The 13,868-nt window shown below is 54.6% G+C and overlaps 2 protein-coding genes across 2 annotated transcripts; both read left to right on the forward strand.

Annotated features, from left to right (window-relative positions):
• The first annotated feature begins 1,730 nt into the window (after positions 1-1,730).
• LOC104377535 (carboxypeptidase A1-like) lies at positions 1,731-6,129 on the forward strand. The gene is made up of 11 exons (XM_009984342.2): positions 1,731-1,825; positions 2,516-2,597; positions 3,410-3,544; positions 3,696-3,794; positions 4,290-4,391; positions 4,467-4,568; positions 4,704-4,814; positions 5,013-5,103; positions 5,251-5,450; positions 5,771-5,855; positions 5,942-6,129. Exons 1-11 carry the CDS (start codon positions 1,761-1,763, stop codon positions 6,127-6,129), a joined length of 1,260 nt encoding a protein of 419 aa, XP_009982644.2. The 5' UTR covers positions 1,731-1,760.
• Positions 6,130-6,883: 754 nt separating this feature from the next.
• On the forward strand, positions 6,884-10,218 carry LOC104369787 (carboxypeptidase A1). Its single transcript, XM_086610032.1, has 11 exons — positions 6,884-7,008; positions 7,213-7,294; positions 7,515-7,649; positions 7,736-7,843; positions 7,983-8,084; positions 8,168-8,269; positions 8,411-8,521; positions 8,755-8,845; positions 9,226-9,425; positions 9,671-9,755; positions 10,031-10,218. The coding sequence occupies exons 1-11, from the start codon at positions 6,884-6,886 to the stop codon at positions 10,216-10,218; spliced, it is 1,329 nt and encodes a 442-aa protein (XP_086466158.1).
• The last annotated feature ends 3,650 nt before the right edge of the window (positions 10,219-13,868 follow it).

Consider the following 13,868-nt stretch of genomic DNA (forward strand, 5'->3'; position numbering starts at 1 on the left):
GTGGGCAGGAGCTGCAGAGCCTGAGGAACCTCGGCTGGAGTTGTAGACCAGTGGCCTGGCTTTAAACCTCCATTCAGCCATCCTGGTCTTGAGGCCACCTGGTGCCTCTTCTTGGCTTGATGACAACTGCATCCAGTTTTTGGACCGATGGCACCAGATACCTGGAGCAAGATCAATGGAAGCCTCCAGGAGGATGTGTCCCATGATGGGATGCTGAGGGACATAGGCTGGTTTGGCCTGGAGATGAGACAGCTTTGAGGTGGAGGGACCTAACAAGGACCCTCCTATCCCAGTGAAGAGGTTATAAAAAAAATGGAGCCAAACTCTTCACCACAAATCGTGATGGGAGACACAACAGCATCAACTGAAGCAAGAGAGAGCAGCCTCCATCCTTGGAGGACTCCACAATCCAATGTGGAGGGACCGGCTCTGCCTCTAGAGCTGACCTTGCTTCATCCAGGAGGTCGGATACAAACCTCCTGCAATCCCTTCCCACCTCAACTACCCCATGATCCTGTCTCAAGGAAGATCTCTACCCTGGCACCACCAGCCAGGGCCAGCTTACCAACATCACCAGTTCCACATTATGAAGCTGTACTGGACCCCGACCACGGCACCTTCTCCGTGGCACACCCTACTGTCGGTGCAACCAGAAAGATGACCTGTTTTTTCATGGGAAAAAAAAAACATGCTGAGAAGATGCCTGATAAAAAACCAACCGAGATGACATCTGCCAACCTGGGAAGGCGGCCCGGGAACCCGGCGCATCCTTGACAAGTGTGGGCAGGAGCTCTGGGCCGTCGTAGATAAGCGCACAACAAAGACGCTGCTGTAACCTGCGGAACAAAGACGCTGCTGTAACCTGCGGAACAAAGGAACCACTATCACGACCTGACCTCCTCAGACAGCAGAAGTCAGCGACGGCTGCTCCAGGACCTGCTGTCCTGCGCCCACTCGGGTATCCACACTACAGACATAAAAATAGCTTGTTCTCGACCCAAAAATGAGCCCCTTTCTCTTTCTGAGCGTTACCTCCAGGTGAACACCCCCGCACGGCCCCTCGGACCCTCGCCGGGGATGCCTGGCTCCTGGCTCCATGATGCCCATCGTCTTTGAAGGGAGACTTTACCCGTCATCAACTGGTCCCACTCCTGGAAGCGGTTTGGTGAACGGCACCGGTAATAAATTGAATGATATCGTTTGAATTTTTTATCTCTATAGGTGTGCAGATAAGTAATTAATCATAAATATATATATGTTTATATGCCTGCGTTTCTGCTAGTCATTTCGTAGTAACTCGCAACGTACACTTGCTTTACTAATCGTAATTTACTTGACTTACTAACAGTAATCCGTAATAAAGAAATCCGTGGAAACACAGCGCCGTGTCCGTGTGTGCTCCGGGGTGCCATGACCCCACCGTCGCCACCGTCCCACGCCCACGGTTGGGTGGTGACTGTGACCATGACACCTACTCGTAGCAAGCTGGGTGCACAGGCACGCGTCCTCCCGAGCTGCCTGCGGCGGGACCCCGGCGTTCTCAGATCCTCCCTAATTTGGCTGCTCTTTTATTGACTTTGCCAAATAAAGCAAACATTTGGGCTCCCGGGAGCCATTCCTGGCTTATCTGTTTCTTGCTGCTGGCTCCGTGGGGACAGCAGATCTGGCCTTGGTGAGAAGGTCCACGAGTGCCCCCGGAGCACCCTATAGGGGGGCTATATACGTCCTCGGGGGCTGAGGTTTGTCTGCATCCGCTCACCATGAAGATCCTCCTGGTCTTCGCCGCCCTCGTGGTATCCACCTGCAGTGAGCAGCTTTTCGTGGGGTGAGTCCTACCGAAAGCAGGGGGTGGTGGGGCACCCCACCTCCTTTGGGGTCAATGAGAAGGGTGGCATCCCAAAGGAGGGAAATCTGTCCCCTTTTGCTGCATGGACACCAGGAAAGATGTGGTTTCACTCCAGTTTTGGAGGGAGGTTTTGAGCACCCTCCTGGCTTCTGCAGAGGGTAGAAATTAGGGGGTGCAAAATCCTGAGGGCATCACTCGGAGCTTTTCCATGGGAAGGGCTGAACTGAGGCGGAGAAACCTTGCTGCTTGGGAAGGACAATGTTTCCTTCTCTGCTGGGGGCTGTACCCATCCCTGGGGGAGCCAAGCCAGGCTGGAGCAGAGCCTATGTTAGGAAATATCTACCATATAGCTAGATGTAGACAGAACGTATCTATATAGTAGATATTTCCTGACATTTTGGACCTCTTGTGATCAAAAGAAGGATGGAGACCACCATGGGCTTTCCAGCACTTGCTCTTTTTCCCATCGTGGCCTTTCTGAACCTGCACTTTTCGCTCTCGACACCAAACCTCCCAACAACCGAAGCGCTTTCCAACCCACCAAGCTGGTGCAGACCTTTCGCAGCCTCCACCCAGCCCACGACGGGGCCACGTCAGCGCTGGAGCTCAGCTCCTTTCCCCGCTCCTGTGATCCCTCCCGCACGCGCTGATGGCTCTGCCTCCCTGCAGGGACCAGGTCCTCCGCATCACGGCCGGCGACGAGGAGCAGATCACCCTGCTCAGGGTGCTGGGCGAGCAGGCGGAGCTGCAGGTGAGCTGTGATGGGGCTCCAGCAGCCCCCCGGTGTAAAACAGAGACCCCCATGACATCCAGGGCTCCCTCCTTCTTTCGACTTTGTATCCAATTTTCCTTTCCCGTTTTGGACGTATATAATTTATAACTATGTAAATATCATATTTAGCTTGGGGCACCTTGAGCCCTCCTTTTTCAGACGAAGCAGGAACACTCCAGCCACCGCAGCATTGTTTTTCCCAAGCTGAGTATTCCTGTTCCTTGCAGGGGGGTTGGACTAGATGACCTTTGAAGGTCCCTTCCAGCCCTAACCATTCTATGATTCTATGAAATGTCACCGCATTTTATTTTTTTTTTGCTTGAATTATGACACAGCTCTGCTCCCGCTGCGTTTGCCATGGATGCTTTGAGGGGTGAATCCTGGTGAAAAATTTAAACAGTGGGAACAGCAGGAGAAGGGTGGGTGGTGGAGAACAGCATCTGCGCCACAAGGCTGATGCAAGGAGTTACCCCTATGGAATTAAAGAGCAAAACCAGCACGCAGTGACCCCGGTGTCTCGCAGCACCTGCTCAAATCACAAACACTCGGCATTCGAAGGGATGTTTGCAGCCAACAAGCAACTTGGACTGAAACATGTTTCTGCAGAAGGTCCTTTGAGTGAGGCACAGGGACCCTGACCCATCCTGGTACCCATGCGTGTCCTAAAACTTCTCCAAAGACCTTTTTTAATCCTTCAGTGGAAAATCTTATGAGACTTTTGGTGCCAGGGAGGTCAATGGATGAGCACCAGCATGGGACGGGGCCAAGCTCTCTCCTCTTTTCCACACCAGGTTGACTTCTGGCGTGACCCCACCAGCCCTGGCCACCCAACCGACCTGCGGGTGCCCTTCGCCAGCCTCCAGGCAGTCAAAATCTTCCTGGAATCCAACAGCATTTTCTACAGCGTCATGATTGATGACGTGCAGGTAAGGGCTGGGGAGGGGAGCAGCATGAGCTCCCATGGCTCAGTCCCAAGAGAAGGCCCAAAAAGTTGGAAACCATGAGCAGATGGAAGAAAAACCCAACCTCCTGCTCCTTCCAACTTGTTGGTGTTTTTTTTTTCCCCTTGTTAAACAGGAATTATTGGATGAGGAAAAGAGAACCATGACGAAGTCCAGGAGGATAGAGAGAAGCACCAGCACATTTGATTTTGCCTCTTACCACACGATAGAGGAGGTACTTTGCTCTGCAGAGCATTCACTTCATCTCGCTGGGGTCATGCTCAGCCCATGCCGTGGTTGCATCCATGTGATGACATTCTTGGTGGCAGCGAGACCCTCCTGGGACACATCTCTCCTCCTCAGGTTGAGGTTCTAGTTGAGCCAGGAGACCAGCCACCCCTCCATGTGCAGTGTGGTCTCTCCTGGCACCTCTCTGCCTCTCTGGAAGGCATCTTCCACTTCGTTTTGGGAGTCAAACCCTGTGCTTGGAGACCAGTGGGTGGCTGATGGAGGCTGTGATGATGTCGGGGAATCTCAGAGCTTTTTTCCCCACACTCTTCATTCTGCATTTGCAAAAGCCTTTGTGACGTGCACCTCCCTGCTCGCACAGAGCTCCAAGCACTCGGTCTTCTCCGGGGAAGCTCTGCATGTTGCATCTGGCACTGGATACCCTAAAAACCCAAAAGGAAAGCCAAGGTGAGCCTCATGACCCAGCAGCTCCTCCTTTCAGATCTATGACTGGATGGACACGCTGGTGGATGACCATCCCAGCCTCGTTAGCAAGATCCAGATCGGGCAGAGCTATGAGAACAGACCCCTGTACGTGCTGAAGGTGGGTACTGGGGACACCCTCGCCTTGTCCAGCCCTGGGAGGGCATGGGGCTGAAATCCCCCCCTCTCTGTCCAGTTCAGCACCGGGGGATTGAATCGGCCGGCCATCTGGCTGGATACCGGCACCCACTCACGAGAATGGATCACCCAAGCCACCGGCGTCTGGACGGCCAACAAAGTAACCACGTGCCCTGGGATGTGGGACCCCAATTCTTACCCCAAACCTTTTTTAACACCTCCCCGCGGCACCGCTCAGTCACATCCCTCGTCCCCAAGGGGCACCAAAGCAGCTCCTGCTCTTCTCCCCACGCAGATTGCCAAGGCGTATGGTCAGGACCCCTCCATCACCATCATCCTGGACAGCATGGACATCTTCTTCGAGATTGTCACCAACCCCGATGGCTTTGCCTACACCCACAGCTCCGTGAGTGCAGGGACACTGCGTCGGGAACTTATCTCCAGCCATTGTGTCTGGCCGTGTTTTTTGAGTGGGTAGGGATGTTCCTTCCTGCGTGGGACAGCAGGTTGGTGGAGGTGGTTTCCACCCATCCCTGGAGATGCTTGGGTGGGAGGGTGTCATCTGTCTCCCAAGGTGGGGGAACTCACCCCCGTCTACTCCCAGAACCGCATGTGGCGCAAGACGAGGTCCATCAATGCTGGCTCCCGCTGCGTCGGCGTGGACCCCAACAGAAACTGGGATGCAGGCTTTGGAGGTGAGAGCCGGGCCACCAGGTCCCCACACTGGGCATCATTTCTGCCTCAAAGCATCAAAGCTTCCTGCTAGAGGGGAGAAACCTGGGGGCTAGAAACCCTTCCCTGGGGCAGCCTCTCTGCATGGTGCCTCCTCTGCCATGCCTCAGGCTCCGGCTCCAGCAGCAACCCCTGCTCCGAGACCTATCGTGGCCCTTATGCCCACTCCGAGAGAGAAGTGAAAGCCATTGTGGACTTCATCCGCGGCCACGGTAACGTGAAGTCAGTCATCTCCATCCACAGCTACTCCCAGATGCTGCTTTTTCCCTACGGCTACAAGAGAGCGCCTGCGCCCCACCACCAGGAACTGGTGAGATGGCCCCAAAAATGTAGACATGGGGCTGTGAGTGCCAGCCTTGCTGGAAGAGCCAGGTCAGATCATCCCTAGAGCCCCCCTGCTCCTCTCGTTAGATGCAACCCACACATTGAAGCCCATCACTTGGTTCTTCGAGGAAGAGTGCTTGCAAGATGTACTTCCTGTCCATCAAAAATTAAGGATGTTATGGGAAAAAGCAAGAGTAGAGCGGGGTGGGAAGTGATGCTGGGCTCTAGACCCCGCTGCCCCAGGGTTTCTGCTGCCCCAAGGTCTTGATCCACCAGGTCTCACCACTTTTGGGCTCTCCCTTGCAGAATGAACTGGCTAAAAAGGCAGTGAGTGACTTGGCTGCCGTGTATGGGACGAAATACGCCTACGGCAGCATCGCGAACACCATCTGTAAGTGTCCCTTCCCCATCCTGCAGTGTCGTGTCCACCACGAACGCTCAGGTGTTGGGATCACATCTCCCCTCCTCTCCCCGCAGACATGGCAGACGGCACCACCGTTGACTGGGCCTACGACAACGGGGTGAAATATTCCTTCACCTTCGAGCTGAGGGACACGGGGCGCTACGGCTTCCTCCTGCCCAGCTCCCAGATCATCCCCACCGCTACCGAGACCTGGCCGGCACTGCTGGACATCATGGTCCACGTCCTGGAGCATCCGTACTGAACCCGGCGCCTCTCACGGCGTCCTCTCGTCTCAATAAACAATCCTGGAGACCTTTATTATTTTCACTGTAGACTTCAAAAAAAATGGTGGAGAAGGATTCCCAGCCCTGCAGGTGTTTGTTCTTCCATCATGGCTTTGGCCCTACAAGTCTCCATCCTTTGGAGCCAACGGCTCTGAAGGACCTGGGAAGAGATGGGTGGTTTTTGGGCGATGAAACCCAAAGTTGTGGGGTTTTGGGCAGCATTGCTTCATCGTCCCTTCCACGGGGGCTGGGAGGGGACACACCGGGCGCCCTCAGGGACGTCGCTGGGTGCAAAGCGCTTTCAGGTATTTGCTATTTTATTTTTGCCACCTGGGATGACCGTCACCTGCTCTGACCTCTGTCCCACGCCGAACTTCAAACCAATTTCCTCGCCACCACCACCCCAAACGATTGAGGTCCCTGACTCGCTGAGCCCCCCCTTGCCGAAATCCGCACTTCGCACTTTCTTGACCCAATTTTGCCCTTTTCCTCCCCGCAGCCGGTGCCGTGCGGTGGGATTTTGGCACCTCCCCGCCTCTCACCCCGCCGGCGGGTGACTCACCATCGGCCCTGACCAGTTCCTGGGACAGGTTTGGCTGGGACTGGGAGCACCGCAGAGAGGGGGGGACGGCGGGGCCACGGTTCCCAACCTTGGCCAGTGCCAGCTGGAGCCTTCCCACCGCCCTGGGAAAGGGGACAGCTGGGAGGGCCGTGCTGGGGGCCACCATCCCGATGGGATTTAAGAGACCTCGGGGTGCCGTTGGGGCACAGGACGGGCTTTTTCGGCTGACGATGAAGGCCCTCGTGCTGCTGGCTGCCCTGGTGGCAGTGACCGCCGGCACCGAGACTTTTGTTGGGTAGGGGGTCTGGCCGGTGGGGGGTGGTCGGGACAGGGATGGTGGCACCTGTTGGGGCAGAAGAAGCTGGTTCAGCCCTGATGGGGCACCGACACCCCCAGGAAGAGGCTCATTGCAAATCCCCGGGGTGGGGGACGGATGGGGTGGGGGTTAGGCTGGACCCGCGGGGGTTGTAGCTCAACCACGCACCCCCTGACCCCGCAGGCACCAGGTGCTGCGTATTGTCCCCACCAACAAAGAGGAGCTGCAGAAGGTGCGGGAGCTGCAGGACCTCGAGGAGCTGGAGGTACTGGGTGCAGTGGTGGGGGTGGCTTTTGGGGACACCCTGCTGGCTTGTGTCCCTGGCTTTGCACCCCTCAAGCCGTGCTGTGGTGCAGGGGTGGGGCTGGATGTGGGATGATGGTGATGGAGACCAGCTGGTGAAAGGCACGACAGAGGCTGGTGCAGGGATAGGGGGCGGCCCGAGGCTGTATCTGACTCCTCCATCTTTCTTTCTCCCCTTCCAGCTGGATTTCTGGCTGGCACCCCGCAGCCTCGGGCACCCTGTCGATGTCCGCGTGCCCTTCCCCAGCCTGCAGCCCCTCAAAGCCCACCTGGAGGCCAACAGCATCACCTACTCCACCATGATCGAGGACGTGCAGGTCAGCGGTGGCAGAGGGGAGGTGGGTGAGACACGGGGGCTCAGCGCGGCAGCGGACGAGGTCCCATCCTGCCCCGTGTCCTCCAGATGCTGTTGGACAATGAACGGACGGAGATGCTTCGCAGCCGGAGCCGGAGCCTGCTGCCGCTGTCCACCGCCACCTTTGACTACAGCACCTACCACACCTTGGATGAGGTGAGAAAGTGCGAGATTTGGGGCGTGTTGAGGGGAAAAAGCTGCATCCTGGAATTGTTCTTGCAAAGCCCTTTGCTCCATGTGCAGCGAGGGCAGGGGGGGAGCTGGGGGTGACCCCCCCTTTGTCCCTCTCCCTCAGATCAACGAGTTCATAGACCTGCTGGTGGCTGAAAACCCTGACCTGGTCAGCAAGCTGGAGATCGGCCAGTCGACGGAGAACCGCCCCCTCTACGTGCTCAAGGTGAAGATTTGGGGTTCGTGGGGTGACCAGAGTGGGGAGCGGGGCCAGGGGCAAAGCCAACCCCCCTCCCTCTGCTCTTCCAGTTCAGCAAAGGGGGGACGAACCGCCCAGCCGTCTGGATCGACACCGGCATCCACTCCCGCGAATGGGTGACGCAAGCCAGCGGCGTCTGGTTCGCCAAGAAGGTATGGGCACCTCCCGGACATGTCTGATGTCCCCAGAGGGCCACGAGGTCCTGCGAGCACCGCAGATGCCAGCTGGCTGACCCCACGGAGGGGACGATGATCCAGCAGCGCCAGGAAACCCCAAATCACCATCCTCTCTAGATTGTCCTGGATTATGAGAATGGTGAAGGTCTGGCCTCCGTCCTGGATGAGTTGGACATCTTCCTGGAGATAGTCACCAACCCAGATGGCTTTGCCTTCACCCAAACCCAGGTACCACCCCGGCTTTCCTCTCCCTGGCTCCTATGGCCACGCTGGATGGAGCAGGATTGGGGTGCTGCACATGGAGGCCTCTGAAAGCTCAAATCCTCCTTGTCTCCATTTCCACGGGGTGGGGAAGAGGACCACCATGACTCAATAGACACTCCAGACGACAGTACCCTGTCTGCTGGAGGCTAGTGGAGCTCTGGCCCTGGACACCAGCTGATACAGCTCTGCCCTTCCAGAACCGCTTGTGGCGCAAGACCAGGTCCAAGCACACGAGCTTCATTTGCGTCGGTGTGGACCCCAACCGCAACTGGGACTCGGGTTTTGGAGGTCAGAGCTCTCCCATTCACCCTGCAGGGGGGTTTCCACCCTCCAGGTAGAGGCTCTGAGGCCATTTCTGGCTCCGAACCATCCAATGATGTCCCCTGGGGAAGAGGTGGGATTCGCTCTCCATGGCAGACACGTGGGTTTGGGCTCTACCAGGGCTTTGATGTCCCCTAGTGATCAGCACAGTAGAGACCACAAATGAAAGTCATCACACGAATGTCTTGGAGGAGCCCCGAGAGGGTTCCTCACTGGCCACTGACCAGCTGAGGGGTGGGAAAAGCTCTTCCGCTTGGATACGGAAAAGGCCCTTTGCCCTTGTCACTCTCTGAGCCACCCAGCTGCCACCAAAGCCACAAACACACTGTGTTTTTCCACCTCCACAGAGGCCGGGGCCAGCTCGAACCCCTGCTCGCAGACGTACCGCGGACCCTACGCCAACTCGGAGCCTGAGGTGAAGGCCATCGTGGACTTCGTGAAGAACCACGGGAACATCAAGGCTTTCATCTCCATCCACAGCTACTCCCAGCTCCTGCTCTACCCCTACGGCCACACCAGCACCCCGGCGCCTGACCAGGAGGAACTGGTAGGGCTGATGGGGAGGTTTGAAGGGGCCGGGACGATATGAGGCTGCTCTCCTCCTCCAAGGAGCAACCTCCACCCTGCACCACGAAGCGAGTATCGGCAAACTGGGAAAAAGCCCTGGCTCCTCTGGGACTGCCCCAGGCCAAGGCTGTTGAGCTTTGGCATCGTTTTTGCCTTTAGCACAAGCGTAAAATCTCACCCACAGCCTTTCCCCTTCTCATCTTTTTCCGTTCTGCGTATTCCCAGGACGAGATTTCAGCCAGCGCGGTTGCAGCTCTGTCTTCTCTGTACGGCACGAGCTACGAGTACGGCAGCATTTACACCACCATCTGTAAGTAACGGGGGGGCAGCAGTGGTTCCCCCCAAAACAAACCCAAACCATCCCTCGTGCCTCAGAAAAGGTCCCGTGAAAACACCCGTACGATGCAGCGCCATTAATGTCTTGCGTCCCTCCTGTGAAGTGTCCAAGGCCAGGTTGGATGAGGCTTTGGGCAACCTGGTGTAGTGGAGGGTGTCCCTGCCCATGGCAGGGGGGTTGGAACTGGATGATCGTTGAGGTCCCTTCCAACCCAACCCATTCCACGATTCTATGATTTCCTCCCTCAGATCAAGCCAGCGGATCATCTGTTGACTGGGCGTACGACCAGGGCATCAAGTACTCCTTCACCTTCGAGCTGCGGGACACGGGGAGCTACGGGTTCCTTCTTCCCGCCGAGCAGATCATCCCCACCGCCGAGGAGACGTGGCTGGCGCTGAAGGTCATCATACTGTACACGCGGGATCACCTCTACTAACCGGGATCGGGGGCTGAGTGACGGTTTAATTAGCTGGGGGGGGGGGGGGGGGGGGGGGAAAGCAATAAATAAATGTAAAGAAGCTTGAGAAATGCCTTTTGTTGTTTTCCCTCTTTTCAATCGCCGTGAAAAAGCTTTTTTTGGGGACTGGCTCAGCTCCTGGGGGTGCACACGGCAGCAGCCAACAAAACCAGCGCGTGCCGAAAAGGCTCAGCGGCCCGAAAAGGGCATTAAAAGGGCATGAAAATAGCGGGACATGAAAGGAAGGTGCTTGTTTTCCCTCTGGTTTGGCAGAGGGTGGAAGGGGAAGAGGTTCAGTCTGATGCTTACTGGGCTAAGCGGAGACCTCAGACACCGCGGCTGTACTTGGCAAGAGGGGTGCCCACCTTCTCCAGCTCTCCTGGGGGCTGGGGTGGCTCTGGGACATGAGGCAATTGGGTTGGGGGGATGTATGCTGCGTGTTTTTGTGGTTGAGCTCCAACTTGCAGAGCTGGTAGAAAGGTCCCTCCACACCCGGTGCAATCCCATGGGGAGGGGGGGCCAAGCCCCTGCTGACTGCTGGCTTCCGCAGGTGTCGCTCCGCTCTCCGTTAGCTGTGAAAGTTCAAACTGAAAAGAAGTTCTCAACCATGTGGTGTCATTTACTTTTTATTAAATTAAACAACTCAGTCTCCCAGACTCCAGAGTTTGATTCCATCCTCCGAACAATACCAAGTCAAAACTCCAAAACTATACAAATCCATCAAGATGATGAGAAAGTACATTCAGTTCTTCCTCGGATGCCCTGGATTTGGAGGATCTCAAACAACTTGAACTAGTTTCATCCTTCCATTTCAGAAGGAGGTTTTCATGCAGCCCAGAGCAGCCAGGGATTTTGGATCTGTCTCCCACAGCTGGATAACAAAATCAGGACTTTAAGCCAACACAATGACCACTGCTCTCATCTCCGTTTTCAGACAGATGCATTTTATACACTTCCAAGTGCTCACGGAGCTGAAAGATCTCCCACTTGTACACTGGTGGAACCTTTCATGCTGTACTGGTTCCTGTCTTTCAAGCCCATAATAAATGTGTCTCTTGGCTCTCACCTCTCCTGCCCATGTTCAGCTAAATCAATCAGGTACCATCATTTTTCAGACAACCAGCCTGGGCGAGTCACCGACTGAATTACGCAGGAGATGCCGCTCCATTCCATACTTTTACTTCATGACGACACAAAAACAGAGGTGCTGTGCAAGAAGGAGCAGCTGACTCAGGACATGGAGATCAGACTATTATAGGTTCAAAGCTAAACGTGGCGTTTTTGCAACACTTCTGTACCAAACTCCTCTGAAAGTTTTATTTAGCTCTTATTTATTTTATTAGGCCACCTAAAAGCATCACCGCTCCCTAACTAAAGCCTCAAGAGCGAAGTCAGCTTCCCAAGGCTGTGAGTGAAGAAGATTGTGGACAAGAAGCAGGTCCTTGTGGCTCCTGTTTTGGGCCATTTAAAAACCACTTTTCTCTCTAGAGGTGATGCCGTTGTTCCACGGAAAGCCAACTGGTCTGACCTAGGAGGACAAGCTACATCGTTGAAAATAAATACACCAACTAAATCAAGAAGTTGCCTTCCAGAAGGTCAAGTAGGAAGGTAAGAAAGCAGAGATGGTGAGATGCATCCAGCTTCCTAAGCATGGGCTGAAAGACCACCTTTGATTCTTTGATCTTTGTACCTGACCAGCCCAACTCTTACAGTACCTACGTCCACACACACCCGCTATGGAAACCCAGGACACGTGCCATCCTTAGTGGATGGGTTGGAAGGGCAGTTTGTACAAATTAGAGCCTGGTTTGTACAACCTAAAGGATCCAAGGACTTCCTTGGGAAGCTGGGAGCTTTAAGTCACCCTCCTGTAATCGGATTTTGTTACACATGAAAATACAGATGTGCATCTGAACACATTGCAAGAGCATTCAGCTCTTTGAAGTGCTTTGTCCAGTGCATTTTAAACGCTGGCTCTGCCCTATGGCTCTTGATTCCTCCCCTTATTCTCCCGCTGAGGAATCCTGACACAGCATCAGAGGTTTGTGCTGATCATAGAATCATAGAATGGTCAGGGCTGGAAGGGACCTTCAAAGGTCATCTAGTCCAACCCCCCTGCAAGGAACAGGGATATCTCTAACTAGATCAGGTTGCTCAGGGCCTCATCCAACCTGGCCTTGAACGTCACCAGGGATGGAGCATCCACCACCTCTCTGGGCAACCTGTTCCAGTGTTCTACAACTCAAGAGTGATCATCTCACTCTTCTCTGGAGAAGACAGAGGTTATGGTTCTCATCAGAATCATGGAATCACAAAACGGTTTGGGTTGGAAGGGACCTCAGAGATCACCCAGCTCCAAGCCCCCTGCCACGGGCAGGGACACCCTCCACTACACCAGGTTGCCTGGTGAGACTGCCAGTCCCTGTATCAGCATTCCTCTGATTTAAGAATCATGGAGACACGATAAATGTAATAAACGTGCTCAGGGATGCTGAGTCTTAAACCGTCAAACTGGAAACGATGTGCAACTTCTTTCACGAGAATTATCCCCTGATGATCTGTGCCACTGGTGAGTTTTGGGGTCTGTTGAAGATTACTTGTGTACTTCAAAACAAGGACGGAAAAAATCCCCACCAAAACCCAAAAAGCCACACACAAAACCCACAAAGACCAAGAAGCCACAGCTGGAGCAAGCAGAGCAACACCGTAGGCAAAGGCTAGAGAGCAGGATCTCTCCGTAGCCACCCACAAGGTCTCTGGTAGGCAACTCCGCTTTGCCACCGGGTAGTTTCAGATTATTTCTGGCTCACCCAGGCAATACTGCTACGGTGGAAGCACCGAAACTCATCTCCTAGGAAATCTTCACGCCCTGTTCAGTTACTCTGGTGAAAAGGCAGAGGAAAGTTTCCCTTCTGCCAACCTCACCTTAAAGAAACCACTCTGAAAACACTGGCAAGGGCACATCTGGGAATAAATTCCCAGCCCCGTCAGGCACTGGAACTGCAGAGCTCTTCGCTGCTCTGCTGAAGAACACAGTTTGCCTCTAAGTACCACTAAATCATTTTACGAAGCAAAATGACCTTCTGCCTCGTAACCTCGACTGGCAGCTGCCTGGATGATGGGCAGGGAAGTTGGCTTTGCCAACAGAAGAATGACTGGCCCTTCCATGTACCTCGTAGTCTTCTGCAGCTCCAGTGACCGGCAACCTGCTCCGGCAAGTCGGAAAAGGAGTAAATCACCGGTGCACAGTCGAACCGAGGAGCCACTTTGTCTGCACAACAAAAAGAGGGGCACAGCAGATGATTTTGCCCTAAGACATGCCAGCTAAAACCCTGCTCAGCACATCTGGCAGCCTCACTCTCTCATTTAGAACCAAAGCCACCACCCAGCAGCAATCTGTAACCACAGCAAGGGACAAAGCAGAAAGAGCACAGATAGAAGCCGAACGTTCTAGAAATAAGGGAGAAAAGAGCGAAAACAGTTATTTTCTCCTTCAGCTCACCTTTAAAAATACAGAACTGTTTCACAAACCATCCATGAGACTACATGACTGTCACGTCACAGTGCCACGCTGGGCATTATGTTCAAAAACATCTTTATTACAAATACTTCTGTTCATTAACATTTTT

The sequence above is a fragment of the Tauraco erythrolophus genome, chromosome 4 (genome assembly GCF_009769465.1).
Source record: "Tauraco erythrolophus isolate bTauEry1 chromosome 4, bTauEry1.pri, whole genome shotgun sequence".
NCBI lineage: Eukaryota > Metazoa > Chordata > Aves > Musophagiformes > Musophagidae > Tauraco > Tauraco erythrolophus.

Coding starts and splice junctions, on each gene's coding strand:
- LOC104369787 (XM_086610032.1), top strand. CDS start 6,884: ATGGGATTTAAGAGACCTCGGGGTGCCGTTGGGGCACAGGACGGGCTT. Junction 7,295..7,514: donor AGGACCTCGAGGAGCTGGAG/GTACTGGGTGCA, acceptor CTCCCCTTCCAG/CTGGATTTCTGGCTGGCACC. Junction 8,846..9,225: donor CTGGGACTCGGGTTTTGGAG/GTCAGAGCTCTC, acceptor CCACCTCCACAG/AGGCCGGGGCCAGCTCGAAC.
- LOC104377535 (XM_009984342.2), top strand. CDS start 1,761: ATGAAGATCCTCCTGGTCTTCGCCGCCCTCGTGGTATCCACCTGCAGT. Junction 5,104..5,250: donor CTGGGATGCAGGCTTTGGAG/GTGAGAGCCGGG, acceptor GCCATGCCTCAG/GCTCCGGCTCCAGCAGCAAC. Junction 5,856..5,941: donor CAGCATCGCGAACACCATCT/GTAAGTGTCCCT, acceptor CTCTCCCCGCAG/ACATGGCAGACGGCACCACC.